Source organism: Triticum urartu, chromosome 4A (assembly GCF_056163025.1).
Source record: "Triticum urartu cultivar PI428250 chromosome 4A, HENAU_Tu73, whole genome shotgun sequence".
Classification (NCBI taxonomy): domain Eukaryota; kingdom Viridiplantae; phylum Streptophyta; class Magnoliopsida; order Poales; family Poaceae; genus Triticum; species Triticum urartu.
In genome coordinates, this window is record NC_141876.1 from 496,309,452 (window position 1) to 496,319,764 (window position 10,313).

The 10,313-nt window shown below is 46.3% G+C and overlaps 2 protein-coding genes across 3 annotated transcripts; one reads left to right on the top strand and one right to left on the bottom strand.

The window, feature by feature from the left end:
* The first annotated feature begins 524 nt into the window (after window positions 1-524).
* On the top strand, window positions 525-8,700 carry LOC125552333 (filament-like protein (DUF869)). 2 transcript variants are annotated; one of them, XM_048715838.2, is made up of 6 exons: window positions 525-1,026; window positions 3,531-3,634; window positions 4,038-4,233; window positions 4,461-6,807; window positions 6,888-6,948; window positions 7,819-8,700. In XM_048715838.2, the coding sequence occupies exons 2-6, from the start codon at window positions 3,545-3,547 to the stop codon at window positions 8,242-8,244; spliced, it is 3,120 nt and encodes a 1,039-aa protein (XP_048571795.1). In that variant the 5' UTR covers window positions 525-1,026; window positions 3,531-3,544; the 3' UTR covers window positions 8,245-8,700. The 2 variants fall into 2 exon arrangements, with proteins under 2 accessions (XP_048571795.1, XP_087374795.1); XM_087518669.1 differs by lacking the exon at window positions 525-1,026 and adding an exon at window positions 1,158-2,603.
* A 418-nt stretch (window positions 8,701-9,118) lies between these two features.
* On the bottom strand, window positions 9,119-9,614 carry LOC125552334 (histone H4). Its single transcript, XM_048715839.2, has one exon. It carries the CDS (start codon window positions 9,572-9,574, stop codon window positions 9,263-9,265), a length of 312 nt encoding a protein of 103 aa, XP_048571796.1. The 5' UTR covers window positions 9,575-9,614; the 3' UTR covers window positions 9,119-9,262.
* Between the last annotated feature and the right edge of the window lie 699 nt (window positions 9,615-10,313).

The following is a 10,313-nucleotide window of genomic DNA, read 5'->3' on the forward strand; positions in this document are numbered from 1 at the left end:
AAATACCCACCATCTCTCATATTTAAAATGAAGATGGGTCGTGCCTTCGAGTTTGCCAAGAAAATAATTTCTTTTTGTTTTGACATCATACTTTGCCCCTGATGCGGCGGGTGCCTTGCATTAGTTTTTCTCAAAGTTTTTCCTCTTCGTTTTCGCCACTGTGAAAAAATCATGATGTACAGGACGATATTTTTCTTAAGAAAAAGTAAGCAGAACTTGATGAGAAACTAGCACTGCAGCAAGTCTGTTCATGACGTACTATTTTTCTTATTGCAGGAGGATGTATTAGTTGACGTGTAATTCTCTGCTGCCATCACTCCCCCGGACTCTCGCTCTCTCTCTCCCTCTCTCTCAGCACAGCACAGCACAGCACAGCACAGCGAGCACATCACTCTCCTCGCTTTTCCCCACTCGCCACTTTCTTCCCTCTCCGCCTCCTCCTCCCCCTCCCCCTCCCCTGCCATCGCCCCCGCTTTTTAGCCCACCTACCGGCAGCAGCGGCACCCCATAACAAAAAGCACCCGCGCCTCCATTCCCCACCCCGCCCTCCCCCTCCCCTCTCCCCCACCCAGCCTCCACACTCCATTGCTAGAACGAGAGCAGAGCTGCATTACCGAACCAGGAGCACCGAGCACGCCGAGGCCGCAGCCACGAGCTAGCAGCAGCGAGGCCGCGCCTGCTTGCCGCCTGCCGCTCGTGCTGCCAGGAGGAGGAGGAGGTGCGATTCCAAAGGGGCAAAAGGCGCGGGGAGCAAAAAGGGGCGACGCGAGGCGAGGCGAGGGCCGGGGTAAAAGGCGGGGGGAGTGGAGGGCATCCAGCGCAATCCACCCGGCTAAAGCGCCTCCGCCTGACTGATTGGAGCAAGTGTGCGCTGCAAGCGACGACCGCATCGCGCGCGCCAGCCACCGACACTCCCCCCGCCGCCGATCGGAGCGGCGCGCCAGATCCAGCCGCCGCCGGAATTGGGGCGCCCCGCCGGATCTGCATTCCGCGCAGCGCCTGCCTGAGCCGCGCCCCTCGCCTCCCGTAAGTCCCCGCTCCCCCCTCTGCTCCACGCCTGCATACCATCTCTCTCTATTTTCCTGTATCTCTCGCCGTCGCCGTGGCGCGGCCGCGCTTGCTGCTCGTGCGTGCAATGGCGCGTGGATTTTCTGGGTTGTTCTCGCGGAGCCTTGCCGTATCTGCGATGGTTTTCTTCGAGAGTTCGAATAGTGTTCATCATTAAAAAAAAAAGCTCCTCGGTTCAAGCCGTGCTCTCCGGATGGATTTCACTGTTTATCAGCCCGGTTTCTCTCCTCCGTTACAGTCCCCGGGCATTTTCGTTTCACTGGGCGCCGCTCGTTTCGCCCTCCCGGGCTTCCTGGCTCGTGTCCCCTTGTCTCTTACGAACGAAATCATACCACTAGTAGTAGTCCAGCCCCAGTGAAATCGCACAGCGTCGGCTCGTCGCCAACTGCTGCGCTAGCTCTCGCGAGCGCAATCAATCAGTCAGGCGCCATGCCGTGGCCGCTCGCTTTGGTCACGTTTTGTCTACCCCATGATTTCGTCCCAAGACTTCCATTCCACCCAGTGAATGAAATCGCCACCCCACACAGTACCGATTTTTAGTTTTTTACCCGTGACAGCATCGAACAACAAGTACGGCCACGGCTTCCTTCCTTTCCTCCGGTGGTATTTGAATCGTTGGTACTCCTCCGGGAGTACAGGATTAGTAAAAAGAGATCGTACAAGATTAGTAAAAGGAGACGGTAAAAATGGGCGCGCCTGCTAGCTAGCGAGAACCTGCAAGGAAAGGATTTAAGAGGAGTGTCACATCTGGTTAAAAATCCAATCAGCCGAGGGAGCACCGCCATTAATGGCCCGTATCGTGTTTGTGGTAGCTCCGGGCTTTCACTCCGGCTCACGCGCGCCATCATCTTTATTATAGCCAGAGCCACCTTCCAGTTCAAGAAGAATCCACCTTCTTCCCCGGGGCGGCGAGGTGGGTCGTCCGGTCATCTCATCCACCCCGTCCGTCCGTCAGTCAGTCCGGCCACGGCCACGGCCAAACCAAACCCTCCGCATGGGCTTAAATAAACATTCGATGCGGCCAGGCCACGCCGGCCATTACTCCCGCGGGCGTCTTAGGTGCCGCCCTTAACTGCCGCGCTTGCCGAGACCGAGGCCGCCCGCCCTCGCTGCCGTCCGCGTCAAACTCCACACGCTACAGCCTGGGCGCCATGGGTCCATGCATAGAGATACTGCTGCCGCCTTAATTAAGCCCAGTTAGGTGAGCACAGCCACGAGATGAGCCATGACTGTTGAGTACGTGACACGACTCTTCGTTACTTGCCCCGCGTCAATGCCCTGGCCTGGCCCTGGCGTGACGGTGATCGGATCGGATCGGCTGTTGCTGCTGCAACTTGGCGGCCTCTCGGGTGGGGGGGCACCCCAACTTTGGACGGGATCGGGAATTCTTTTGGCCTACTTGCCCTCCTCCTCCTCCTTGTTGGCCATGGTCCTATCTTAGTATCCTATATAGCCCTAGCTGCGTGAATTGTGACGCAGGCTTAGGTTTTTGGATCTTGCCAAATGGAATATGTGACGCTGGCTGGATGCTTCAGGTACGCGGGGTTTATGTTGCGTACCTTGTGCTGATCTGTTCTGTGGATTGGTTGTGAGTGGTTGATTGCTTGTATTGTACATACCATATATGGTGGACCGACTGTGATCTCAACTGAAGTGTGTACTTGCCCAACCACCGGTGTCCCACTGTATGTGTATGACCTTATCTGTGGATTAGGGATTCTTGGTAGCAGTGTGAATTATGGATGTTGTATGTGCGCGCAGGAAAAATGTTACTGATAACGTTTTCCATATAGTGACAATGGTGGAGTCAAATGCTTGCTTACTGAATTTGGTTTGCTGGTCACGTATATGAGCAATATTTTGTCTGATAGTTTGTGCTGGTTTTTTGTGCGTTCTCTTCTTAAAATTGGCTTATGATGTATTTTGTTGGCTTTCCTCGTCAATTCCACTGTCCTCTGTAGCTCTAGCCTTTAGCTGTAATACTACAAAAACTTATGCTATTGGAGTTTGGATACATGCGCCAGTCTGTCAGCTCATTGTAGGAAACCTGAGTTGTAAGGAACACCATACATATCAGGACTTCCATATAGTGACAACGGTGGAGAGTCAAATGCTTGCCAGCTATTTTGTTATATGACTTTATATGCAAATTTGGTTCTTGCAAGTACTGTCAATACTGAAATTTGTATGGATATGAAAGGAAAGGAGAGCTTTTCCTTGCCATGATGCTTTTTTCATTTGTCTGCTCTCAAATGATACATTTCATTTGATGCCTATCTACTGTTGCCTTTGTCTTGTCATCGTGGTTGTTGACAAACAAACAAAAATTCAGTTACTATTTAGCAACGCACTTGTATATGATCGATATATATATATATATATATATATATATATATATATATATATGGGCAAGTTTGTTGCATTAGGTTCGCTGATTACAGATATTTACCTTCTTTGATCAGATACATTGTGTGAGATGGACCGGCGTAGTTGGCCGTGGAAGAAGAAATCATCGGACAAATCCTCAAACGCAGATGTCTTGCAGAACTCTAATCAAGCAGAACAGGTTTGTGTCTTCAGTACTATTTTGATTTGGATTTGCTGAAGTGTCAGTGGTGTCATTCTATAGTACTGTCTGTCCTCAAATTTCCTCATTGACAAAGCTAATGCAAATAGTTCATAATTTCAGTAGCACAGATGTTCTTATGATTTAACCAGTGGTTTAAGATTTAAACCCTATTGTATTTGTATAACCTAGATACATTGCGAATAATCAATAAAATGCTGCCATTTCCAACAACAACAAAATCCTTACCAAGTGATTGTGCATGATCTGCTGCCTCAAGTTGCTGCCCTTGCAGCCAAATTTTTAGCTACTTATTTTGGCCCCATGAGTGTCTTGTGTTGGCTGTGTTTCAAACCTGTATGACAATGTTTGTTTCCTTCTAAAATTAACTTCTATTTTGCAGGAGGATAAAGTTCCGAAATTTGTGCAGATTTCACCGGAAACATATGCACATCTTACTGATTCTGAAGAACAAGTGAAAGTCTTGGATGAAAAGGTGAAAACCTTGAATGAGAAACTGTCTGCATCACAATCTGAGATCACTACCAAAGATGCCCTAGTGAAACAACATGCTAAAGTTGCTGAAGAAGCTGTATCAGGTGCGTAAAAGAACTCTATATTCATTCTCTCTTTTCTGGATCTGGGTAGAATTATTTACTCTCTGTAACTGCTGTCTTTACTAGACCTTCCTCATTTTCCATGAACCTTACAGAAGTGAATGATAGTTTACTTTAGTAGGCAGAAAAAATTTCTCCAGTGATCTGTGCTCCTTTTATGAAATGACTATAATTAAATTATTGATGGTATGTATATGTTGTTATGTTAGGTTGGGAGAAAGCTGAAGCGGAGGCCTCGGCACTGAAGGTTCAGCTAGAAACTGTTACATTGTCTAAGCTAGCAGCTGAGGAAAGAGCTGCCCATCTGGATGGTGCTCTAAAGGAATGCATGAAGCAAGTAAGAACTGTGAAGGAAGAAGGCGAGCAGAAGCTACATGATGTAGTTTTTGCGAAAACCAAACAGTGGGAGAAGATAAAGGCCGAGTTGGAAGAAAAGTTGCTTGAATTTGACCATGAGCTCATAAGGGCTGGTGCTGAGAATGATGCACTCTCAAGATCACTCCAAGAGCGGGCAGATTTGTTGATGAAAATTGATGAGGAAAAGGCTCAAGCAGAAGCTGAAATTGAAGTCTTGAAAAGCACAATTCAGTCAGGTGAAAGGGAAATAAATTCACTGAAGTATGAAGTACATGTTGTCACCAAAGAGCTTGAAATCCGCAATGAAGAAAAGAACATGAGTGTGCGCTCAGCTGATGTAGCAACTAAACAGCACCTGGAGGATGTTAAGAAAATCACAAAGCTGGAAGCTGAATGCCAAAGATTGCGTGGTCTTGTTCGGAAAAAGTTACCAGGCCCTGCTGCATTAGCTCAGATGAAAATGGAAGTTGAGAGCCTGGGAATGGGCAGAGATTATGGAGACAACAGATTGCGACGATCCCCTGCAAAGAATAATAGCTTCCATCGTCCTATGTCCCCTATGTCTCCAGTTCCTGATTATGCTTTTGATAACCTACAGCACATGCAGAAAGAGAATGAGTTTCTGACTGCACGTTTGTTAACTATGGAAGAAGAAACTAAGATGCTCAAAGAGGCATTGACAAAACGGAACAGTGAGCTACAAACTTCAAGAAGCATGTACGCTAAGATAGCGGGCAAGCTTCGCACCTTGGAAGTTCAAATGGTGACTGGTAACCAACGTAAGAGTCCATCAAATCCAAACATGGATATCCACTTTGATGGTGCACATAGTCAAAATGGAAGCAATCCACCTAGTATGACTTCCATGTCTGAAGATGGTGTTGATGATGAAGGCAGTTGTACCGAGTCTTGGGCCAATGCTCTGGTATCTGAGCTATCACACATCAAGAAAGAGAAAGTAGCTAAGAGTAGTGTGACTGATGGCTCCAATCGGTTGGAACTGATGGATGACTTCCTAGAGATGGAGAGACTAGCTTGTTTGCCTTCTGAAGCCAATGGCCATGACAATGCTGTTGACAAAGTAAAGATGGTTGATGCTGAGGCTGCTGTATCTGGTCTTACTGAGAGTGATGGTGTTAAAGATTTGCAGTCAGTACCATTGCCTGGAACTCCATCTAGTAAACAGCAGCTGTCCGAGGGATCTCCACTCTTGAAACTGCAGTCCAGATTATCTTCTTTGCTGGACTCTGAATCACCACAGAACAATGCTGGGAAGGTACTAAACAGTATCAGAAATATTCTTAAGGATATTGAAGAAGAGGCAGATTTAATGAATGCAAGCAAGATGGTTGAAGTTTCTGAAAGTGAATCATTAATGAACCAAGACAAGAGGTTGAGCATTGGGAGTAAGCATTCCATGGATCAAGAAGTTATAAATGCCATCTTGAAGATTCAAGACTTTGTTAAGTCACTTGATCAAGAAATGTCCAAGCACCAGAGACCGTCTTCTGATTATGGTGGGCTTTCTGAGAAAATTCAGCAATTCTCTGCGCTAGTTGAGAAAGTTCTATCAAATGAAAATGTCATAAATGACATCATTATGACACTATCTCACATCTTGTTAGAAACTAGTGAGATCAAGTTCACAATGTTGAGAGACAGCACAAATGAAGCAGACAGTAATAATTTGGATTATGTTGACAAAGTGACACTACTTGAAAATAAAGTGCAGCCTCATTCATCTTCTGGCCCTTGCCCACTTATTCCTCATCCATCTTCTGATCCTGAGATTGTGGGGCCTAATGATGCCGGATTCGATGTTAAGACTGCAGTGCAGATGTGCTCACCGGAGGACTACGAGCGACTTAAATCTGAGAAGATTAATCTGGAGACAGAATTAGCGAGATGCAGTGAAATGATAGAAGATACAAAGTGTAGGTTTAGTGAGATGGAGAAAAACCTGGAAGAGCTTACATCCAAGTTGTCTGCCAGCGAGAATTCAAACAGCTTGGCTGAGACGCAGCTGAAGTGTATGGTTGAATCCTACAAGATTCTTGAATCAAGGAAAGTTGAATTAGAAAAGGAAATAGAAGTGTTGCAGTCCAAAATAGAGACTTTAACAGCTGAACTCGGGGATGAAAGACAAAGTCATCAGGATGACTTAGCCAGATACAAAGATCTCGAAGAGAAGATGGAAAGGTAATACTGAAATCTATTTATGAGTAGTTAGTATATGTGCATCTGCTTAGTTTCTTCTCACTTGACTTTGTGATATGAAGGTACGAAAACGAGCAGAGTTCAATGCATGTGGAAGAGGTTGACGACACCAAATCAAAGCAGGTACTAATAATAACTAATAAGTGCTAGAGCTCCTTTTCTCAAACACACATCCAAGTGTGTGATTGTAGTACTCCCTCCAATCCGAATTAATTGACACAGCCTCTATACAATGTCAAACTGGCATTGTATAGACGCTTCAACAATTAATTCGGTTGACATTGTATAGAGGATGCGTCAATTAATTCGGATCGGAGGGAGTGCAAGAGATGTTCTTAGATTCACAATATCTATTTATATCTCTGTGTGGCTCTTTCGGAGCGATCTGCCCTGTTAAGTTTCACTGTTAGGTTGGCTGATGAATGTTGTCTTCCCTTTTGGTTCCTTTTTCTTCTTTTGGCAACGTTGTACCATACTGTTGGATTCTGGCAACAGAAATCAGTGAAAACCCCTTTTCAAAAATAAATAAGTAAAGATTGCATTGTAATGTTTGTTTCACTGCTGAATTCTGCATGTTCATGATGGCACAATTCCAAATCACTCCCTCCGTTCCTAAATATAAGTCTTTTTAGAGATTTCTATATGAACTAAATAAGGATGTATATAGACGTATTTTAAAGTGTGGATTCACTCATTTTGCTTCGTATGTAGTCCATATAAGAAGACTTATATTTAGGAACGGAGGGAGTACTTATGTTCATCTGTTGTGCTTGTGATTTCTGAATGTAGAATTTTAACTATGAAAAATATGTTAGCAATAAATGATATCCTACTAAGAATCAAGCGGCAAGCGCTAAATATGTTATAAGCTCATTTCCGGGTTACTTCAGACTAGGTTGTAAATTTGTAATGCTGAAAGCAATGGTCTTTTCTGGAAATTCAAGACTTACAAAACACTTATAACACACTTATTCTTGTTTAAATCGGTGGCAGGAGGTGGAAATAGCGGCCGCAGCAGAAAAGCTTGCAGAGTGCCAGGAGACCATGTTGATTCTTGGTCGTCAACTGCAAGCTATGCGTCCTCCAGCAGAGTCAATGGGTGCCTCGCCAACCCGGCAACGAATGGAGGACTTCTTGCAAGACGCGGCAGGAACAACCGAAGGCGAGTATGCCCAGAAACCATCAGGCCAGCATGATACAGATCAGGAAATGCTGGAGTCAGAGAATGTATCTCCCCTCAATGGATACAAGACCCACATGACCCCTTCTGATGCGGACGGAAGCCCTTCTCTTTCAACAAACAGTTCCAAGCGCCCAAAGCATAGGTCGCGATCCTCATCCTCTTCCTCATTTGCTAACCAGTTGCCCGAGAAACAAAGCCGGGGCTTTAGTCGGTTCTTCGCCAAGGGCAAAGAGTGAACATTAGCTGGATTGCAAGATTATGTGATGTTGGCTTGTTGATTCTTCGGCGAATGGATGGATGACGGATGAAAACGGATCATGGGTTTCTATAGAGCTACTCGGCGAATCTGCTTGTGTATTATTTTGGGGTGACGCCTCCGGTGGTTCAGTTGCTGGAGTAATACTTGCCTTGCAGTCGAGCGGTTATGACCAGGTTGTGTGTGAGAGAGAGAGTGTGTGTGTGTTAGCTGTCGTTATCTTCTTCTAGAGTTTTTTCTGGGTTGCTGTTTGTCTGAAACCTCACTAAAACCTCACTGTACATGGTGCTTACCTGCATGAAGAAGAGAGCTGCTGTTTGTTTGTGTTCCATTCTCTTGTGAGAAGTAGTCTGTGTATGTCGTTGGTGCCAAAACTGGCTTCATGTACAGCTAAGTTAACCTGCGTCAGTTTGAAGGTTATCATTGTGTTTATATCTGTTTATCAGTGTCAAAATCTGAAGAAAGATTTTTGTTGCCCATTTTGTGTCTTCTATGTTACTCATACATCCTTGCTGCTGGTAAGACAGCTTATACCAATTCAGAAACAGCAAAAACAACAGCCTAGTTTTCTTTCTCAACAATCCAGAAAATACAACGAACGCAAATTGCAATCCTGGTTGTCCATTCCAACTAAACATTGGTGACAAGGGAAAAAGCACCGCTAATATTTCCTTGTGCGAGCATGTTGAAGCGCCATCACCAATTTGGGAGGTCATAATTTAGAGTTCTCTAAAACAACACGACTGCAACTGCAAGAACCAGGGCAAAGCAATTGTCCAAAGAAGAAATCAGCCGCAAAAGAAGAGAAGCGCACGCATTTCTGGCATTGGATTAAAAGGGGCACAATCACGGCATTCTTGAAATAAGACACCAGGATTTACTTCACTGCAACAGGGCACGGTTACATCAGGAACACAACATTCGGCACCAAACTACCAACACCAACAGGATGAACAGGCACTCCCTCCGTAAACAAGCCGCCACGAGGAAAGGAAAGCCTAGCCGCCGAAGCCGTAGAGGGTGCGGCCCTGGCGCTTGAGCGCGTAGACGACGTCCATGGCGGTGACGGTCTTGCGGCGCGCGTGCTCCGTGTAGGTGACGGCGTCGCGGATGACGTTCTCGAGGAAGATCTTGAGCACGCCGCGGGTCTCCTCGTAGATGAGCCCCGAGATGCGCTTCACGCCGCCCCGGCGCGCCAGCCGCCGGATCGCCGGCTTCGTGATGCCCTGGATGTTGTCGCGCAGCACCTTCCTATGCCGCTTCGCGCCGCCCTTGCCCAGCCCCTTGCCGCCCTTGCCGCGCCCAGACATCTCCGCCGCTCTCTCTCTTCCTTTCCCGGGCACGAAGATGGATTTGGAGATTTTGTTTTCTGTTGCTTGGGATTGGATGGTTTGGGGGGAGACGAGTGGGCGGGGATATATAGAGCTGGAGGAGGGTCGCGGGAGGCGTTGGATCGGGGAGCGATCCGCGTGAGGGGCGAGCGCGATGGCCTTAGCCGTTGGATCGAGGTGGGCTGGTTCCTATTGGTCGAGCGGGTAGGGGCGCGGATCGCGGCTGCCCGCGCGGGGGGAATGGAATTCAGGCAGAAGGGCTGAGCGGGAATTTTTCTGTGCGTTCACGGGGGAGATGGAAATTTTGGGCCAATCCCATGTGCCGCCGCGGGCGGCATACCACAGTCGCCGCTTCGCTGAAGCCAGCCTCCAGACAGGCCGGCCTTTTCGGCTGTCTTTTTTTTCAGCTGTTTCATTTCTCAAAAAACAAATGTGTATAGTTTTTTTGTTTCGTTTCTTCTTCTTTTTTTTCTGTTTTTTAGATGTTCAGTCTTCTTCCTCTTTAGCTTTTTAATACTTTTTGCATATTTCTTCTTTTATATAGGTTGTGCAATATATTCTGAACTTTTTCTCAATATACGGTGAACATTTTTCAAATACTCACTGAACTTTTCCAGTATATGATACACATTTTTAAATACACACTGGACAAATTTCTATAATATACGATGACTATTTTTTATATAAATTGAACATTTTTAATATATAATGGACTTTT